The 21,358-nt window shown below is 50.2% G+C and overlaps 1 protein-coding gene across 1 annotated transcript; it reads left to right on the top strand.

The window, feature by feature from the left end:
• Positions 1 to 533: 533 nt before the first annotated feature.
• Positions 534 to 8,855, top strand: THNSL2 (threonine synthase like 2). Its single transcript, XM_072861588.1, has 8 exons — positions 534 to 1,040; positions 1,736 to 1,930; positions 2,198 to 2,350; positions 3,068 to 3,298; positions 4,177 to 4,325; positions 7,089 to 7,214; positions 8,159 to 8,298; positions 8,417 to 8,855. Exons 1-8 carry the CDS (start codon positions 773 to 775, stop codon positions 8,643 to 8,645), a joined length of 1,491 nt encoding a protein of 496 aa, XP_072717689.1. The 5' UTR covers positions 534 to 772; the 3' UTR covers positions 8,646 to 8,855.
• The last annotated feature ends 12,503 nt before the right edge of the window (positions 8,856 to 21,358 follow it).

Genomic DNA, 21,358 nt, shown 5'->3' with positions numbered 1-21,358 from the left:
CACCTCTGCCAGCTGCTCTGCAGCAAGGGGAACAGCGGCGGGTTGCAACGGGGAGAAGTTTTCCGTGAGCACAAGTGCAAAGGGTGGCTGGGTTGCAAGCGGCGGTGAGTGGCTTGTCCGCTTTCCTGCTTCTGCATGGGGTCGAGCGGCCTGCAGCCGTGCTGTGCCGTGCCGAGGGGCTGCACCCTTGGCCGGAGAGCCCCAGGTGGGAACGGCTGTGGGGGTTCACGGGATCGGGGCAAGAGGGGGCCTCTCCCAGCAGTGCCTGCGGCTGCTGGATGGGATTTGCATGAATCCGGTAGATTTAGCTCAGCTCTTCCTACACCGAGTTAATCCTCTCCTTAGTTTAACCCCTTAGAACAAAATCAGCTTGCTCTAAAAGCATAGTCGGTTCCTTTTATTTACGTATTTATTCTAATTTTAAAACTCCAGCTTTTGCAAATAGCCTGCAGGGGACATGACGTGCTTGCGCAGTGACTTCTGCGCTGTCAGGGCTTTTGCCCAGGCTGGGAAGTGTCTCCGGGGCAGGGTGGGAAGGGCACAGGGAAAGCGGGACAAGGAGGCTCCAGCCACCTCTGTGCAAATTTCAGGCAGCATTTCCACTGCCTGCAAAACGCCGTGTGCCCTCCACCGGCTCTGTCTGCTCTAGCTCTCTATGGTGTGAGATTTTTTAGGGGAAGAGGCATTTTCTTCCCTGAGGAGCTCTGTCTCTCCACATGGGAAGTTTTGGGAGGTGTCAGCTTGGGACGCGGGGCTGTTTCCAGTGGGGGCGATGCTCTGGGGCCCTGGCAGTGACTGCGGTGCCTCCCCAGCACCCATGGAGTACGTCAGCACACGAGGAGGCGCGGAGGCTGTCGACTTCGAGGAAGCCCTCTTCTCCGGCTACGCACCCGACGGGGGCCTCTTCATGCCCCAGCACATCCCCTCGCTGGATGGGGACACCCTGCGGAGGTGGAGCCGCCTCTCCTACCGGGAGCTGGTGAAGGAGCTCTGCTCCCTCTTCATCACGGCCGAGCTGGTCCCGCGGAGCATGCTCAACGGTGAGCCTCAACCATGCAGGGAGCTGCTTGCAGGGATGTGCATGAGGATTTTGGGGCGTTCAGATGCATCTGCCTGCCTTTGCCTCATCCTCTTTGCAGCCCCCAGAGGATGGAGCCTGTTGCACCATTGCCTGCTCCTTTCTGTACCCTCTTCTCCTCTGTCACCTTGCTGGGGCTTGTTACCTTCTGGAAAAGGTGTCCCCTCTCTGCCAGCAGGGATTGTGGTAACTGCAATAGCGATGGCTGATGCCGTGGTCCTGCTCACTGCTCCAGTCCTGCCCTCCCACCAGGGCTTTCTGCTGCTCCATGCTCTGGTTGAGATTCGATTTTTAATGTTTTTAACATTTAACAGCTATCACTTCCACCAGAGGGCAGCTACAACCTCTGTCTCAACAGCACGTTATGATAAAACTTGGGTTTCCTGTATTTTATATTTTAACACAGTTTGCTCTGATTGTGTCGGATGTCCCCTGGGGTCTCTCACCGTAAAGCTATAGAAGACAATAAAGTGGGCTGGTTTACTCCTAATAACTAAGAATAACTTGTTGGATATTTGTCACCTCTCCAGCAACTGAGAGTCTTTGGTTGTGCAGAAAGCTTCCCAGGAGCATGAAGAGCACAGATGCAGGAAGCCATGGGTCAGAAAAATACTCCTGTACCCAAGCTAACAGCCCCTTTAACCATTTTCCCTCTAGATCTGATTGACAGGGCCTTCAGCAGGTTCAGGCACAAGGACATCATCCATCTGTCCAGGCTGAAAGATGGGCTGAATGTTTTGGAGCTGTGGCACGGGGTTACTTATGCTTTTAAGGATCTGTCCTTGTCCTGCACAGGGCAGTTTTTACAGTACTTCTTGGAGAAAAAGCAGAAGCACGTCACTATTCTGGTGGGTGAGTATGCCTCTTTGTGGGGGGTAAAACTTCTGGGCAGGTCTTTACCTTGAGAGCCATCATCCCATGGCCCTCCCCATAGATGCCCTGGGGTGGTATTGCCTCGTGGGTGGCTAGTGAGTGATCTCCAGGCAATGCCAGAGTGGCTGCTCTAGCCAAAAATATCTCATAGAGCATCTCTGCATCTTTTTCTTAAAGTGCAGTGATGCAGGTTTGACTGACGCATCAATTTTTTCCTTTTCTTGGTTCTCCCTCACTTTGAAACAGGGACTTCAGGGGACACGGGGAGCTCAGCCATCGAGAGCGTGAGAGGGCAGAAGAACGTGGACATCTTTGTTCTGCTGCCCAAGGGGTTCTGCACCCAGATACAGGAACTTCAGATGACCACTGTCATTGAAGACAACGTCCACGTCTTCGCTGGTTGGTATTACTGTTGCACTGTCCACTTTATGGCCTTGCTATGTCAAAACCATGACCTGAAAAGTCTCAGGGGGCTGCTGCTTTAGCAGCTGCAGCCAGCTGGGTTGTTGCCATCATGGCCATCGTGCCCAAATGTCTGGCTAACAGGAGCCTATAGCAGACGTCCCCACTTTGATGAAAAGTGGTTCAAGGCTTCCTTTTCTCCTGGCCACAGATCAGAGCTGCCTCCACGCAGGTGGTTGGTGTTCAGCTGCACTGAATGCAGCACCATTCCTTGGCACTAAAAGGATCGAGAATCACCCCTTCCCTCTGTCCCCTCACCTTCATGGATGGTCCTTCTCCATAACGATGGAGACCTCTGTGCAGTCCCCATCGTTAGGAATCACCGCTGGATGCTTGAGCTGTCCCATGGACTCCTCTGCTCAGCCAAGTCTCACCTTGGCATCTCACAGGGGATGCAGGTGTTTGCCTTCCTGGCAAATATATACTTGACGTAAGCAAGAGCCCAGAGTGCAATGTCTGCAGAAACCACACGGCATCCGTGTGGTGCTACTCAACCCCTGGCTCGTACAGCCCCTGAGGCAGGCGGGCAGCTCAGGACACCCCTGGCTGCAGCAAACCCCAGGGCTTGAGACTAGCCCTATTTCTGAGCAGAAATACTTTGTGCCTGATGCGCTGATGCCGGCAGATCTAATCTTTCCTTTCTCCTTTTGACAGCTCATGGGAACAGTGATGAAATCGATGAGCCAATCAAGGAACTGTTCGCTGATGTCGATTTTGCCAGAAAATACAATCTGATGAGCTTGAATTCGGTCAATTGGTCTAGGATTATGGTGCAGATTGCTCACCACTTCTGTGCTTACTTTCAGTGTGCCCCGTCCCTGGATACCACCCCGCTGCCAGTGGTGGAAATTGTTGTGCCAACAGGAGGAGGAGGAAATATCACAGGTGAAGAGAAAAAAGATAGGTTAGATAGGGAAGAGAGAGAGTGCTGTGACCTATGGACTAAAAGCACTTTGCAAATGCTGGGTATTGCTATTTATTAAAACACCCACTCTCTGGTAGGATTTCTTCAGAACCACTTATATTTTATTACTCATGTATGGTTATTACTCATTCAGGTGTCACTGATGATTTGCAAGGTGCAGAAAATCCCAAACCACCCTTTGATGACTGTAGCTATCTTGAGGATGGGCACATTAGAAGAGGGCAGAATGTGTTTGATCCAGAAAAGAGGGAAAATACTGTGGCTCTGATTTCCTAAGTGAGACATTAACAGAGGTGTGGAGTCCTGCCTGGTCCTACTCTGGTTTGCATGGTAGTGCGCAGTCGAGAGAACCACTCCTAATTGCATAATCTGGCCTTCTAAATGTGAGTCCTTGATTGCCTCCATCCCAAAATAGGCGTACAACTGTCTTATGAAAGCAATAAAGGATTCGATGCACTCAACTGCACACACCGTATTTCCAGGCTGCCCATTTGAGGCAGCATTAATAAGATGTAAGAGCCCAAAAGATTCATCTCTTTTGCTTGAATGGCAGCTGCCTGACCTCTCGGTCCCCTGCCCATCCATCTTCAAATCTGCAGATGCCCAAGGATCGGTGTTCAATGGACTGTCATGGCAGGAGGAGCATTGCATCCCAGGATTTTATAATCTGGTGCTCAACCAAAGCATTAAAGATAGATATCTCAGAGTCCATTAGGGAATGTCATTTGTAGCCGCTTCTGAACTACATGCTCAATCAATTTGTACCATGACTTCTTTGCTAAATCTCTTTTGAATGTTTCTTCATCAAGCATGCATGTATTTTTTCACTTTTTTCTAGCTGGCTGTATTGCCCAGAAAATGGGTCTCCCGATTCGACTTGTTGCTGTGGTTAACAGTAATGACATAATTCATAGGACAGTTCAACATGGAGATTTCTCACTGTCAGAGAGCGTGAAGGCTACGTTAGCATCAGCCATGGATATTCAGGTATGTAATGAATTGGCCAAAATGGGAAAATACCAAATATTGTATATTTTTATATTTTTTTTCCTTGTACTCTGTTCTCCTTGGTTTAGGAGAGCATAATTCTGCCACTGGCAATGCCTCTCAGCGATGCATTAAGAGGTGTGACTCATATTGAGCATTTATGCTGTAGACTGCTGAGCTGAGATAGATCAAACACCTTCTTCCTCACTTTTCAGGGCTTGACTTTGTAATCTTCATTGTTAAATGCTGGGTTTCTGGGGTTTCATTATGTGCAAGGTTAGCAAGAGAGGGATGTTTTCTCAAAATGTGACACTCAGAAGATTATAAATCCCGTCATGTCTCAAAGGCTTGTTGATGCTTCTGAAAGGCTCCACCAAGAGCAAGAGAAAGAGACCAGGAAGAAGGTAGGGAAACCCAAAAGAAATGCCTCATCTACGGCCATATGCAGCTTGCTCAGAGCAAAACAAGTCTCAGCAGGCAGGCAAAGGCCTCAGAAATGAAAAGTCATGGAGGTACAGAAACCAAACACCTGGAAGCAAATACCTCCCATTTCATACCTACCCTGTGATCCACAGGGACTAGATCTGCTTCCAAACAAGTGACCAAAGTGTGAAACACTTGGTGTTGTATCACTGTGGCCTTAAGCTACCTGGATTTTCCAAAAGCTGCTCAAACACATTGGGAGGACCTGGGAGCCTGGAGGAACTGCCATGCTTTGCAGTCAGTAAGTCATTATGCCCCACACCAAGCTGCTGTGGTCTGCAGCTTGACTTTCCACCTGAGGCGTGAATTTGTGGGGCTCCTCAGAGCTCAAAGGGTAGCTGGGCTTCTCTCTTGGCCCATGTCCCTTCAGTAGCACTGGTCTGCTGAGGCACCTAAGCATGTGCCAGACTTTGGGATCATGAGGGAAGGCAGCCAGGCGAGGTGATGTCCAGAGATTCCTGAGCAGCTGGATGGGTGTATCCCTCTGCACATCCCTCTCCATGGCTGCATGAGACATCATTGTTCAGCTCACATCTGAAGCATCCATGCAAATATTTCCATAGCTCAACAGATCATTCATGCTGGAGGGGAATTCAGGAGGTCTCTAGTTGGAACCTGCTCAAAGCAGGGTCAGCCTTGAGGTCAGACCGGGTTGCTCAGGGCTTTATCCAGTCGGGCGCTGGAAACGTTCAAGGATGAAGACTGCACGACCTCTTTAGGTTGCCTCTTCTGCAGACTAAGCTAAAGCAGAGAAAACTTTCCAGTTAGACGCTAACTGAAGAGTTGAAGGTGAAGCAGAAAGTCTAGTGTGGATGAGCCTTGTAAGGAGCAATCCCAGGAGAATCACAGCAGACGCTGTGTCTTTGCAGTACCTAAAGCCAACCTGGGGCTGTTCTCTGGCCCTGAGGTCAGGAAGCACCATGCAGCTCACGTCCACATGCCAAAACTTTCCCTGGGAACAGTCCCCAGCATGACTTATCCTCCAAACTGGGCCCCAACATTCTCCTGGACAACTCTAGTGGCATGGGACAAAACCAGACCAAAGAGCTGGCAACTTAAATGGCAAGGCCAGTGCTTGCACCAGTGTCGTGGCCCAGTTTGACTTACTGGTATCAATGTAGTGATCTGTAGTGGAAACCATAAGGCTGGTACAAATGGAGGGTGAAGGGGAAGGTCTGGATGTGGGAATAGCAGAAGAAAGGACAGGAGAGGGGGTGTCAGGAAGACAGTGCTGGAGGCACCTCCAGTACCATCGAAGTCCAGGCATGCTGACACATAGCTTCTCAAGTCAGCCAGGCTGGGAAGCAGAGGACAGCCTAAAACAGGGGACAGCCTAAAGCAAAGGCAGGCTACGCTCAGACTAGACTGAAGTTTACAGGCTGGAGGCTCTGGGAGATGATGGTGGGAAGATGAAGAACAGGACTGGGGCCATAAGCCACCCAGATAAGGACATGAAAGGCTGAGTAAGTCCCGATGACTCGCCGAAGTAGGACAGGATGGAGAGGCAAGAGGTCACAGGCACTGCCAGCTGCTAAAAGGTATAAAGAGCTCATCCGAAACCAGCACTTGAACCCAGGAGATGTGATGAGGACTCGGTAGCCGGTGCCCCTTGTCCTGTCTGTCCCTACAAGGTATCTCAGCCAAGCGACCTGGATGAATGTTTCTTGGTGCTTGTGAGTGTGCAGGAATGAGACAGTGAGCGGTGAAATTAGTTTGGGACCCTCCTGTATGGTCTTGCACCGAGTTTTGCTGCAGTGTTGCAACACTGATTGCTACATAGCCATGCAGGCCGGTCAGGCCCTATATGTGCCTTGTATGTTCATAAAGATTATCAGTCAGCCCTGCAGGGAGCTGGTGTCTCATTAAGTCACGCGGGAGCTGGGTGACTCACAGCGGCATCTGCAACACTGAGTAAACAGCTGGATATTTCTGGTTCTCAAATACCTAGTGTGTTATTAGCCTGGGTTCCTCAAGGTGATTATACAGATGTGGTCACACCGTCGATTTATCAGTTGTCCCTTCGTTAAGGTTTTTTAATCTGATGGTCACTGACAGACTGCTCTGACAGGTCAGAGGTCTGAAGGACATTGGGTTCCCAAAGACTTGTCTTGGAATGTAAGTGTGCAGGGGGAAGACACAAAGCCCGCCCCAGCCTCCACAAAAAAAATGATGGTAGTAGGACTTCAACCCTAATTAGACATCAGAGAATCCACACAGGTGCTCTCCCCCTAAGACAGATGCTTGAATTTCTGCTGCTCACCTATTGCCTTATTATTCCAGGAGCCTTACAACGTGGAGAGGATCCTCTGGCTGCTCTCAGGCTCTGACAGCCACCTGACAAAAACACTGATGGAGCGATTCAGTGTGTCAAAAAGCCTTAAGCTGCCAGAGGATTTGCACAGAAAGGTCAGTTCCTCACGCATGTGGCACTGTGTGTGTGTGTGCGTGTGTGTAAGGAGATGCTACCAGTTGTTTGCAACTCATTTTCAGAATAAAAAATTATAGTGGAGAGTTGCCAACCAAAAATTTAAGTGTGAGGCCAGAGGAGTTTTATATCAGTGGGTGTGCATGGAGATGTTAAAAAACCCTTTTTAATTATATTTTTAAAAAGAAACCTCTTTCTTCTTTGACTAAAAACTGCCTACAATTATTTAAGTAGAATATGCAACCACCCCTTCCTTGGCCACTCCAGTGTCAGCATTGGCCGTGCACCGAGGCATCGTGCAGCGGGTGCCGGCACAAACCCAGCGTGACTTTTGGGAGTGTGTCTGCTGGGTTTGGTGCTGCAATTCAGGCTTGGTGTTGTGGCAAATGGGAGCACGAACACAAAGCAGAGAGAAAAAACCAAATGTTTGAGTTGCAAGGCTCTTTGGGCCAGGTGCAAGGTCCTGCCTCTTCCCATCCAACACACGCTGTCCCCCACTGAGCATCCTTTGCCCGGCGCCCACTCCTGGTTGCACAGCAGCGAAATAAATAATATAAGAATACATTATTAAAAGCAAGAAGAGCTATTACACTGAGGTGGGTTTTACAAGCCCTCAGAAACTCCCTTGGAGCATGCAAATAGCAGCGCAGAGCTGAGGAGCTGAGTCTTGGCTCCTCTCCACCCATGCTCCCGTCACCTGGGGATGGAAACCCCTTGCTTGTTCCCTGGCCCCATGGCCATTTCCAGCAGTGCTTCATCCCCTGGCTGCAGCAGCAATCTCTTTTCCTTTGGTCCCTGGGGAGCCCCATCCTCCAGACTCCTTATTTTGAATTGCTTTGCTGAGTGCCCGTTGCACAAGCCCAGCTGGGAACACGTTGGGTGATGATAGCCTGTGCAAACCTCCCCGTTTTTCCTGGGGCCGCAGCTCTCCGAGACCCTGTGCTCATGCTCGGCCTCCGATGAGGACATCGTGCAAGCCATGCGGCGCTGCTGGGATGAAAACCGCTACCTGCTGTGTCCCCACTCTGCCGTGGCTGCTCACTACCACTACTCGCAGCCGGATGGGTAAGGACAGCCGTGGTCGGGAACATCAGGGACTGGAGCATCACTTCTCCCTTTGCTCCTGCAGCATCTCCAGCTCAGGGCTCGCTTACATCAAAAGTTTTCTTGCTTTTCTTTCCAGCACGCCCCGGTGTTGCTTAGCTCCAGCCTCTGCAGCCAAATTTCAGAACGCCCTGCTCCGAGCTGGCCTGGTTCCCCAGCTCCCCCCCGAAATCACTGCCTTAACAGCGATGGAGACCAGGTCCACTCCCCTGGAGCGGGGGCAGGACTGGGCACAAGTGCTCCGGGAGTGGATCGAAGCCACGGCACAGCGGCGGGGGATCACCAGGCAGGGAGTCACGCAGACCTGAGCTACCGGGGCACGGCTGGCTGATGCCTCCCAGGGCTCATTTTCCATTCCCAGCAGAGCCCCATGTTATGCTGGGAGAGGAGCCTACACTCTCCATGCAACGAATTATTAGCAGGAACACACTTGGCTGTTGAATTATATAGACTATTTCACAACATTTTCAGTAAAGAGCTCTGCAATTGTATCCTCTTTTTCCTAGAAATTCATAAAAACTGACTGAAACTCTGAATAAGCCTGCCTGTTCCATCATTACATGCTATTACAGAAAGCTCCCTTAGCACTACCCACAGTCGCCAGCTTCCTGAGCATTATCCAGTGATTCTGGCCCCGTGCTTGGATGTTCAGCCCAGCGGTCCCTGCAGCACCCAAGATGCTCAGCGGGAAAATTATGCAGGGCTGGAGTGGATCCGCTTTCCCAATCCCCATAATTTCAGCAGTGCCAGGAATCATTCCCAGGCACCGAAACTTGCTCAGTGATAGTGTTAAAAAGCAGATGTTTTCCCTGGACATGTTTATTTTAAGGAGCTACTTTCTAGTGCCGTATTTTGCAGCTTTTGGTCCTAGTCCTGCTGCAGACTCTTCCTGGGCAACTTCCACTCAAACAAATAGGAAATGGGAAATTCCCCTTATCTTCAGCCTGAAACTTCAGGTCTTTCAATACCACGTTCCCATCATATACATATAAATATATAAATACCTCCTGAGGGACCTGCCTCCACAAGTCATGCATCTGGCAGGAGTCTCTTGTGCCTAAAAAGGGGGAAAAAAAAAAAAAAAGGAATAATTACACCAGGGGGGTAAAATCCCCCTTTGCCATGAAAAAAATTCCTGCTTTGACATCAAAGGAAGTCCTGTAATGGGAGGATTAATTTGAAGGTTTAGTGGCATTTAGCAGGGTAAAAGTAAATTCTGTGAAGTGAATCAGCATGGGATGTTGCAGAATGTGCGGGAAGAGTGGGAAGCTTTGCCTGGGCTGCAAGCCGCCTTGCTGGCACCTGGGCAGCCTTTTCCTTGGCTCCCCTGGCGCAGCCAGCCCCGCGCCGCCTCCTTCCATCCCACTGAAACCCTGCAGGAGAGGAGGGACCCGCGCTTCCTCCGAGGCAGGGGCCGAGGCTGCCCCATCCCAATTAACGGGGATGAGGGAAACAGCTTAGTTGAAAATGATGCAAAAAACCACAGTGCTTGGATGCTGCATGTTTTTAATGCTAACAGCTCTACTAGTTGCATAGATCGAGCAGTTGGGAGGAAAATGGTGGTAGGGTCCAGGGAAGCTCTGATGCTTCACAAGACCATCATTCACCCCTCTTTAAGAGCCGAACCGGCCAGCAAAATACCTCTTATTTAAGCAAAAATGCAGTCTCATCCTCAGGAATAACCTTGCCCCAAAGGATGGCTTTGCACCAGGGGGTGATGCAGCAAGTCACTGGTGGTGCTGGTGAGAACCCTGCCCCGATCCCATTTGATCCCTGTGATCAGCTGCTGCTTTTGTTGATGCACACGTTATACTCGTTGGACTCCACCGCCTTTAATAGCTGCCTCCCGAAATCTTGCGGTTCTCGGCCAGGGACGGCTGCCCAGTTGTAATTTAGCTCTTAATCATAGCTTAAGACACCCTGCGATGGGGGAGAGGCCTGAAATTGCACCCAGCTCCACATCCAAGCGAGAGATTGCAAATCCGGCTTGCTGGCCGGGACTGGAGCAGGAGGAAGGGGCGGGAGGGCGAGGGTCTGGACTTGGACACCCAGCCGGGGAACACTGGGAAGGATGGGGCAAGGGGTGCTGGGCTTGCAGCCCACCAAAGCCCTGGTGTGTTTTGCAAGCAGAAAGAGTGGCAAATGCATCCCCATGCTCCTGTCTCAAAGCAGCCAGATGGGTAAAGGGTCCAGCCTTGCTGCGGGAAGGCGGCAGATGATGCCCATGGAGGTTGAAAAGGGTTTTAATTCTCAAACATCCCTGAGGATACCCCTATGGGGTGAGGGTGCTGCTTCTCCCCCAGTCAAAACCAGATGTTTTTTGGGCAGGACACTACGAAACCTCTCTCTGGGATTTCCAAGGCAGAAGCGCAGCAGGAAAAGCCTGTTTCATGCCCGGAGCTGAGGTGGAGGGAGCACAGACAGGCTTGGCTTGCAGGGTGGCCGTGCTCCCATGGAAGGCAATGCACGGCTGCCTGTGGCAGCCCGGGTGCCCGGGATGCAGGGATGAACTTGGCCTTGTGTCCCACCACCTGCTCAGGGACCATGCTGCTCCCACCCTGGGGGCTTTCACTCCCACTTCAGCCCCAAAACGGGTGCTCGGGGCTCTGCTCACTCCTCCTCAGGTCTCCATCTGAGAGGGAGGGTCAGCTTTGTTTGATGGAAAAGTGGAAAACACAGGGAGGAAAGTCATGCAGAAAGGCGGTACCTCCTTGCCCAACACTTTGATGGGCAGCTGCAAGCTCTAGCAGCTTGACGTGTTCCCGGGGTTAATGATATATTACTTCTGCACCTTCTGGAGCTGTTCAGGCCAGACTTGTGAAATAATTCATCTCACGCATCAACTGCTCACACTTTTCCCCAGCCAAAATTCCAGTTTCAGGCTCCTTAGCCTGAGCAGATCCAACGCACACGTCCTAGGAGACAGCGTTGCCCACGAGCCAGTGGCCATCCTCCGCAGGGACCCCATGCCTTGCCAGGGATGTTCCCCTGGAGGCTGTGTCACCCTTCACACTGAGGGACATGGCTGGGACGTGCTCCTAACCCCTAAGTACCTCAAGCAGGAAGTATTGTATTGGGGTGGAGACGCAATGTGTTGGGATGGAAATGCAATGTATTGAGATAGAGGAATAGGGTGCCCCGTGGTTCAGCTGGAGGTTTCTACGCAAGAGCTCACAGGTACCAAAGTATCTTGCTGTCCTGTAGCCATTTGTTGGTGTGTCCAACATGGGATTGGGGCGCTTGTCCCGGTGTGGGTTGGGATCTGTCTGGCTATATGTGGGGTCTACCCTTTAAGCCATCTGCTTCTGAGCTAGCAGTTGTCACCTGGCTTTGCACCCCTTGGAGACATTAGCAGCAGAGCCACACTGTGGTTCATCGCTCCAACCATTAACAGTGCCATTAAGAGTGCTATTAATTAAAGGGGGACACGGGATGACTGGCTGTCTGCAGTGCTGGCTGAGCTAAAATTCAGGGGGATAATACAAATCCCCAGTGGGCTGCGGATGAGGATGCTATTTCCCATGAGCAGACCAGTCCAGCCTTCCCCCGTGCTTTGCCACAATGTCCATCCCCATCTTCCAACTTGTGGCCGCCCACGCCATCCCTCCCACCCAAGGAACTGATCTGGGGGCATTTCCTCTGCTGACCGGGGCGTCATATCCTTCTGCTCCAGCGTTACCTTTATGGGCTGGAAGGAGGAGTCCACAGCGCGGTGAATTATAAGCCAATTCTTTAAAACAGTGTTCTGAAGGTTTGGAAGTTATTTGGGAGAATTATTATTTATAATGCCCTGGGGGCACTGTGTAATTTATGGACAGGTATGAAGACAAGTAGGCGCTCAGACATGGGGATGAGCCCAGTGTAAATGCCGAGATAGAAAGATAGATAGATGGATAGATGAAGATAAGCTTCTTGGCCAGGAAAGCTGGAGATGGAAAAGCCTGGTCTTATAGATCTCTGTTGTCCTAGGGTAATACCTACTATCCCACCACTCCCACTCCATATAAAGTCATCTCAAATCTGGTGCAAATGGTTTGTTTACTCTTTTTTTAAAATTAATTTATCCCAAGTGCAAGGAAAAAAAAAAGGAGTTGCTTTGTTGTTGTAATTTGCTGCTAGGCATTCCTATGTGTGCTAATGATAAGTATTAATTAAATAGCTTGCTGTTGTCTTTTAAATGCAGTTCTTTCAGGCTGTAATTAAACACAGACACCCAGCCCTTTCTGTCTGCATAGAAAGAGGCAGGCAGGCCTCTGGAGCTCTGCACTTCTTTCCTTGTAGCAGGAGAGAAGTGGAAAATGAGGCAAAACCAGTTTCCATTGAAAACTCACCACCCTGTGCATGTCCTTCATGGGGAAAGCAATCCGCTCAAGGAAATTAAAGGAATGCGACTTCCAAGATCCCAGTCCTGCAATCAAAGTAAGTTTATATGCCCTTAAGATTTTGCAGCTTCATACATTTTAAAGGCAGAGGAGATCACTTTGCTTGATCTCCGGCACAACACAGACTGTTGAACATCACTCTGCTGTGTTCATCGAGCCCAGCAACTTGTTGGCTTATGAACATCTTGATCTGAAGATCTAGAGATAGGAGTCTGTCCCTCTCACTTGCTTCTTAGTTTCCCCAGGTTTTTTCACCCTTGCTGTGAAAAACCAGACACTGCTGTAAATACATGTCCCTATGCTGCTCCCGTGGTCAATATTAATCTCCCAATGCAGGGTGCACTTCCTGGGAAAGCCTGAGCTCCCACCAGCCCTGCTGCCCTCTCGCCTCCCCAGCTGCAAACAGACTCAGCACTAAAGCCCTCTAGAAATGCAAATAAAAAAGTCAGATGCTCACGTGATGGAAGGCAAACCCCAAATAAAATTGCTGCATGACACCTACACCCAACGTTACTCCTGCCCTCAAAGGCAACTGGGCTTCACTTAACTAAAACGCTGCCGTTAATCAATAAATACATGGTGTGACACTGGCCGTCTGCTGTATCACTTATAAGTGGGGGGAACATGCAGCTCACTTGGAGGATGCCATGGTCAGAGCTGGGCCATGAGAGACAGGTTTCTCTCCCACAGCCGCTGCGGGGAGCGTGGGAGGGAGGAGAGAAGGCGTGGGGGGAATGGAGCCAGCTCCTGCCGGTCATCCCAAATCCACACATCGGCCTGTAGCTGGACCCGCTCCTCGACAGACAGTGACAGTGAAGAGCTTCACCGTGGTGAAGACAATGGGAAGTGTGTTCAACAGCTGCACATATATATTATTTTGAATGGAAACATTTAAGGATGCATGTGTGTAATTTATACCCTGAGGTCTGTAGAGTATGTATAATAAATATACAGAGAATATAAGACAGCCACATTGCCTGCCTGTGAAGGGGTCCCCCATTTGGGGCAGCACAGTCCTTTGGGCACCCTGAATGATGCTCCTCTGCCTTGATGGCTCCCCACCCTTTCCAGAAAACAGCCACAGCCCTTTTGGGCTCCTATCAACCCAAGACTGGATTTGCCGTGGGCTTTTCTGTCCCCCTAGCCCTGCAGCTGGGTCTGTCCTGTGGTTTTGATGCAGCCAGACAGGTACCCATGGGGAGTGTGGGAGGGGGTCGGGCACCCTCTGCAGGCTCCTTCCCCGGTGAGGGGAGCACAGGGCTGGGAGCACGCTCGGGGCTCTTGGTGTTAGCAGCAGCAGAATTGTCTCAGAAGAGGATTTTTCCCAATTATTTGCATTTTAGAAATGAGAAAGGGAGCGAAATGAGAAGGGAGAAGCAAAAAAAAAAGGAGAACGAAAAGCTAGCTTGCATTCAGAAATTAAATATTTAATTGAAAGGAATTTGGGTTTGTTTGGATTGTAATAAAAAAACTTTGTTCCACTAAAAATGAGCTGATTTTGAGCAGAAATTTTAAAAAAATATTCTGAGCTAAAAAAAAGATATTTTTAAGCCTAAGTGACTCACTTTTAGTCCAAATGGTTAAAATTGTGTTTAAGTTTTGGGAAAGGAAGCAAATTTAGAAATTTTAGAAATCTTCAAAATACCATATCACAAAAAAGGTGATATGGAGGGGAGGAAAAGTGCTGCCTTGCTGGAGCAAGCGGGCTGGAGAAGAGAGGAGGCAGTGGCTGTCCTGCATGGCTCTGTCCTTGCCCCGACACCCTTGAGATCACCCTGAGAGCTTTAAGATCACGAGATACTGAGAACAAAGAGTTTGTGTTCTCTTTTTTGCTCTCTGGTTCCCTGCCTTTTGGGGCTCCCAAAGCTGTTCAGTATTTTTAGGGAAGGTTAGAAACTGCTTCTTAAAGAAAGCAACAGAGAATAACATATAACTTGGGTCCAGGAGGGTGATGATTTCAGAAAAATAGCAAAAATAATAATTCCTGTAAAAAAAGTTAATTAAGAAGCGGTGAGCACAGGACACCAGTGATATTTCATGCAATTCTTCACTATCCATCTCCTTGCTCTTGCTCTGGGACTCCTTGAGCAGAGAGCATCGTGGATGTTTGCACAGCCCTTTGCTCATGAATACGAAAGAGCAGCGGGATGCTGAAGTAAAGGATGGGAAAGGCAGAAGGGGCTGTGAATGAACATAGCATTATTTTCGTACCTGACACATAGAATGGAGCAGGACTCGCTGTGCTAGATTCTGGATGGACACAGAAGAAGAAAGATGCCATTTTTGCCATTAAAGTTTACAATTAGAGCTTTAAGCAAAAGAGTGGCTTTTGGGGATGGGGTCTTTTCTGCTGCTGACTTTCTGCATGATCCTGAGGAGCCTCGAGCCAGGGATGGGGACCAGGGGTGCCCTTCCACAGCCCACCCAGCCTTTAGCACCAGCATAGGCGCTGCCACGTGGGTGACTCCTGGGGTCCCACGCTGGCTGGAGACTGGGCTGCTGCCACCTCCTCGCCCTGAGCTTGGTCCTCTGCAGCCCCACTCAGTCCCTACCTGCCCGGCAAAGCACTGGCTTCCAGCCCCTGGGAGCTCCTTGCCTCCGCTCCTCTGGGATGCTTGTGGGGATTAGCTGGGCTATGCTCCCTAAACCCATCACATGTGTTTCAATAGTTTTAATTGTTGCCTTTAAGATAATTACAGGCTGGAGGGAGTGAACAGGAAGAGCCCTGTGGATTTGCACCGGGGCTTGGGCACACCGTTGTGTACGGTATGGGAGATTCGCCACTTAGCAGTGTTTTTCCTGCTTGGGAGAGCAGTTTGCATGCTGCAAGGAGGGAAGGACCACAGGTCCCTGCTCCCCATGGATAGAACAGCTGGAGCAAGAGGTCGCCCCAGCACCCCGCTCCATCCACCCTGGGCTACAGCATCCCCCAGCACTGGGCTCGGCAGCTGCTGGCTCTTGCTATGGCATTTAATCCACAGCTTCTTCCACCTTCCCAAGCCCGTTCAGAAGGGAACATACACCTGAAGTGAACAGGATGCTAAAAGCCAGACTCACAGCAGGGAGGGGAACACCCAGGTCCCCCCTTGCTCAGAGATGAGGCATCACCTTCACCCAGCCCCAGCACTCTCCTTGTCTCTTAGTGAGGTGGCCCATACTTGGATTTTTTTAGGATATTACGGTTTGTCCTGGTCCCTCAGTGGCTATCCATCCTCCACGGCCAAAGAAGACATCTCCCTCATGTTAAAGGGAGATATCTCAGTCGCTCCCATAGCCTGGAGTAATTCAATATTGAGTGAGAGGAGTGTGGCGACTGCTTTTCCCCTGTTTGCACCTTTCTCGCAATTATTTTGTTGGAGGTCGCCAACGGGGAGCAGGACAGGCTGGCTCTTACAGACACGTGACTTCCCAGGTGCTGCCTTGCTGCAGAGGAGCTGGGGCGGCACTGAGGACCCCTCTCAGGGCACAGACCTTTCCCAGGGCTAACCGTGCACACAGGATTTCTCTTCTAAAACCCCATTTTTTTCTCGAGATCTTCTCCAGCCTGGTGTGTCAGCATGAAACCCAGCAAGGGGTCCTTGTCCTTGCATTTGTAGTAACCTCTTTATCACTGATGCATTTTAAAATGAATACAATATTTCATCTAAATACAAGAAATTGTTATAGTTCAGCCTGTTGATTGCAGGACATTTCATGGCTGGTGCGGTTTGGAGGATCAGGCTGGTTGCTCACAGACATTGAAACCAACAGTTAATGAAGGGGTAACGTGGGGCCCAGCACACTGAGGATGTGATTTGTTTTAGTATTTAATCCATAGAAATCCATTTAATAGCACTTCCCCTAAATTGGTGCCCCTTTTCCACCCTAACTCCTGACCTGGAAATAATCCCAGCAGGAAAAAAGGGAAATAGTTCAAATATTAAAATGCAGGGAAGGTGAGCTGGCTCCTGGGTGCAGGTGGAGGGGATGGGGATGGGTCCCATCGCTACTGCCAAGACAAATTTTGGGGACCTGCTCTGCCCTCCTTGTGGCGTTCAGACCTACATCTGCAGGCGGTGGGTTAGATGTCAAACCCACCCTAAATCCAGAGCTGAGCATCCCGAGGGGCTCCTCGAAGATGGGATATTCCCCTCCATGAGCTGCTGGCTTTGCACCAGCAGTCCTTCACATCCCAGCCCTCTTCTCCCTCTCCCCTTGCCCCTTCCTTCCTCCTGTGATATGACGCATTGGCAGAGAAATAAAATAATCAGCTATTGCTTTATTACTTTCCTCCCGTACTTCCCTCACGGGCATCTGTATTTCTGCAAAAGTTTTTAATATTTGCTAATAAAAGCAGCTCCAGTAATGACATGCTCGCTCCCCAAGACAAAATTGCCGGGACTGGCGTTATCTAGCAAACTCGTTTTGGCACAAGCGCGTCTGCGTAGGAGCCATTTCTGCCCGTTCATGGGATTATCAGCCATCTCTGCAGCCAGCCCCAGCCCTCCTCTCTCATTCCTAGTTAATTGGTGTGAAATTGGAGCAAGTTCTCAGGTGATAATGTGTTTGCATTTACTGCTTCACTGAACCACCCTAGCCACTCAATCCCAGCTTCATTAAAGCCTCAATCTCAGCTTTTGCTCCTGGCTGTGAGCTTCAAACCCTATTTCCTGTGTGGCAGACATACAGCCTAACACATGTCAGGAAGACAGCTTGAGCGGAGCTGCTGGGAACAAGCAAAGCTACTGCCCAGGCACCGCTCCGGGAAAATCACGTTCGTGGCGGGAGAGATGCTCAGAGTCCCCGTGATGGCTTAATGCTGCGTTGGTTGGCTCCCCGTGCTTGAAAAAGGCATATTTTGTGCCCTTTAATTAGCTTTGATTAATGAATTAATTTTAATTTTTTTTCTGCAGCACTTTGAAGATAAAAAGCCTTCGTCTGAATTCTGTGATTAGTATTTAAAGACTCAAGCGAAATATTTGTAGGCAGAAAAACCTAACCGAGGAATGCCTGTGTTCAAACATTCAATAGGGCCTATTCACAGGATCAGATTCCAGGGTTATTATTAGCAATAAGGTTATCTTTGGCATAATCTTTTTATGCACAACATGCTATTGGATTCCACCCTCCCGTTTTGCTCAGGCCCTGGGGCAGAAGGTATACAAATTAGAGTTGGTTCAAGCTTTGCAAGTATTTTTCTTGCAAGCATAGCTGAAGTCTGGTGAGGTCTGCCACAGTTATATTTAGGACCATCCGTAAGGTTTTTCAGTGCAAGATGCACGCCCCGGGATGCTCCCGTGCAGGGGGAGATGTGTGTTGCCCCGGGGGTAGCTCCAGCCCTGCCAGCACATGCTGCTGTGGATCCACCACGCCTTGGGGATGTCTGTGACACCCCATGGGGTGACCCTTCAAACTGTGGATGGAAAGGGATGGGTCAGGCTGGTCCTATGCCCACAGGTCATGGAGGCGGCTCCGAGCATCTCCCCGGCGCATGAGATTTCACAGGTCTGGACGCAGTTCTGGACTCGGACAGGTCTGGACACAGCCAGGGAGAGCGAAGCCCTGCCAACCACACCGCTGGGTGAATCTCTCTTTTGGGGAGACCAAAGCACCTCTCTGCTGGGGTGGATGTGACCAGGGCATCCTGCTTGCCTGCAGCCCCAGCCAGGAGGGCTGAGACACAAGCGGGGCTGGACGGGCTGCGGGCTCATGGGAATGGATTGATATGGGCACAAAAGCAGAGAGCAGCTGCCTCCTGCCTCTTAATTTAGTTGCATTTCTAGCTCTTGTAAAGCTAAAGGTAGCAGTTGGGGTTTTATTGTTGTTGTTCTTAGGGTTTTTTGTGTTTTTTCTTTTTTTTTAATGGATGGTGTGTGTGATTTTTCGAACGCGCTCCCCTTTGGCACGTCTCTGCCGGCGACGTCAGTGAGAGCCCCGGGATGCCTCCGCTGGAGCACAGGAACACCTTCCTTTGAAACCCGCCCCGTGCGTCTCCCCAAATCCAACCACCGAGCATCGCGAGTGGGAGGAGGCAAAGCCACATTTGGCGGCAGTCCTTCACCCCAAACGGCTTGGCTGCTGCATGGAGTCCCCAAGTCACCCCGAAACTGGCTCCAAAAATCCATTAGGGCTGCTCATCCATGGCTGGGGTCCTCAGCCCGGACGCAGGCAGAGCCAACATACGTAGAGGCACATTAAAGGACGGCTGCTGTGGCTTTGAAATGGCATAGCAATTCCCTGTAGCCTAGTTTTTAGAGAAAGTATTTTGTAGCTGGTTTTTCTCTTTGTGACTAAACATGGTTATTAGGCCCCGAGTGCATCATTAAACCTGTTATTAAAAGTAAACATGTTAAGGAGAATATACTGGTGTGCAGCAAGCTCATCCAGGGCGCTGGACCCTCTGGAAAAGTCATTAACATTTGTATTTAAAGTGAACATTGTTAAGAACATATTGGACTAATTCAGGGCCTTAGAGCTATTAATATGATTACCATTAAAAATAAATATGTTCGGCAGAATATGTTGCATAATTAGAATTATTACAGTGTTTACTCTGATTGTTTTTTACGCTGGCCTCATTTAAGAGGTTATTTGTATGTATATATAATATATATGTGTTTTATATATATATACACATACATGGTAATGTTTCTAACTATATATATTTGGTTATCTATTGTGTTAAAATGACTCTGTAGAATAAATTTGACTTCCTTGTTGCAGGATGAGACAGAGCCCTGGCAGGATAAAGTCTTGGATAAAACCATGGGGAAAAGTAATAAATAAATCTTGGCTATATGTAAGTATTGTGGCCGCAGTCCAGTGTCCGTTGAGTTCAGTGGGAACCTTTCCTTGACTTTGCCGCGCTGGGTCAGACCTCAGGAATGTGCCTCCTGCTTTGATGGTTTCACTATTGGTAGGTCAGCTTGGAAAGTCAGAAAATCAGCAGCTTCACTTTCCACGGGCCGTTCCCAGGCCGAGCTCCACCAGGCTTCAGTGACTTGTTTCGACCTGGTCTTCTGCAACTCACATTCCCTGGGGAGGTGGTAAGGTGGGATCATCTCCTCAACATGGGGCTCTCCCCACCCAGGGTCCCAGTGCCTCCCTGCATGGGAAGGGATGCTCCCAGGGAAGAGTTTCTCCCAGCAGTTTTGGACATGAGCAGTGACTTCTGCCTTGCCAACATCTGAGACGGGTGGCGTCTCCTGCCATGGGCCCTGCATGGGAAGATGGCCTCAGTGCTGCACCAAACAAGTGGGGCTGGTCTCTCTTATAACATATATACAATCTATATAGTGTATATATATGTATCATAGAATCATAGAACAGTTTGGGTTGCAAGGGACCTTTAAAGGTCATCTAGTCCAACCCCCCTGCAATGAGCAGGGACATCTTCAGCTAGGTCAGGTTGCTCAGGGCCCCGTCCAGCCTGACCTTGAACATTTCCAGGAATGGGGCATCTACCACCTCTCTGGGCAACCTGTTCCAGTGTTTCACCTCCCTCATTGTAAAAAATTTCTTCCTTATATCTAGTCTGAAACTCATGTAGGGACCATCGTGCTGAATGCAGTTACCTCCCAGGGACTTGTATGGGAACTGAGGCTTTCATCAGGCTGGGAAGGACCATTAAAAAAAATCGCAGCCCTTACCATACCGGCCAAGGGACTTTCTCCAGTAACCCCTCCAGGAGCCCCAGTAACTCCAGCACCCCACATGACCAGAGGAGGTAGGACCACAGATCAGGGAGGAAAAAGCTATACTAAGGAATTGTATGGGATGGGGGATGACCCTTGAAGAGCAGCCTGTTGGAGAGGTTTAGCTTTGTTCATTAATTACAGTGAAAGGGATAAGAGGTCAATTAAACTCTGCTGGGTGGCAGCGACCAGCACCCTCCCCTCCAGCCCTTCTCCTGGGGGTGCTCAGGGTCTCTATCCCCAGTGCCAAGGCCATCCCGACCACAGGGCCACCCTGGATGTCCAGGGGGGTCTCAGGCTGCCTGCGTACCCCTGCCTTGTGTGTGAATCACTCGTGGGGTTGCCACACCAGCGTGACCCCATGTGGGCATTTCTCGGGCTGGCATGACCCCAAACACCCATCCGCGTAAGGGAGATAAACATCCACCCCTTGCTTTCTAGGAATAGGGTTATTAATGTCAGTAGATGGCACTATTTCTTCTGCGATAAATGCAGGTAGTTCCCACCACCGCTCTGAACCATGAGCTGGACCTTGCAGGAGAAGCAACAAGCTGAGGGCACGCCGCTTCCCAGGAGCCCCATCAGCCCCAGGAGCCGGCAGTGGGCTCCATGTGGGGCTGCGGCCGGCTGATGCCGGGAGATGGTCAGAGGGTCTCCAAGGTCCCTGCAGAGACCCTGTCCTCCTGGAGGTTGCCTTCACATTGGGTTCAGTGCCCAACGGCGAGTCAACGATCATCAGCCCAAACCTCAGGCAGCACTGCCAAACCACGGTGCTGCTTGTTTTGTATCGGCTCTTTTTTTAGAGTTGAAATTCAGCGTTTGTTGCTGATTCTCCAGATGGAAAGGGAGGAGAAGACATCTTCTGCACCCCTCCCTGCTCCCCTTCACCTGCACCCAGCTCCAGGTGACACCGCTGTGACCGCTGTCCCCAGATGCTCTCAGCTGGAGAGATGCCTACAGCCGGGG

This window comes from Ciconia boyciana, chromosome 5 (genome assembly GCF_034638445.1).
Source record: "Ciconia boyciana chromosome 5, ASM3463844v1, whole genome shotgun sequence".
In the NCBI taxonomy this organism is placed as follows: Eukaryota; Metazoa; Chordata; class Aves; order Ciconiiformes; family Ciconiidae; genus Ciconia; species Ciconia boyciana.
This window is presented reverse-complemented; position numbering and strand designations above follow the sequence as displayed.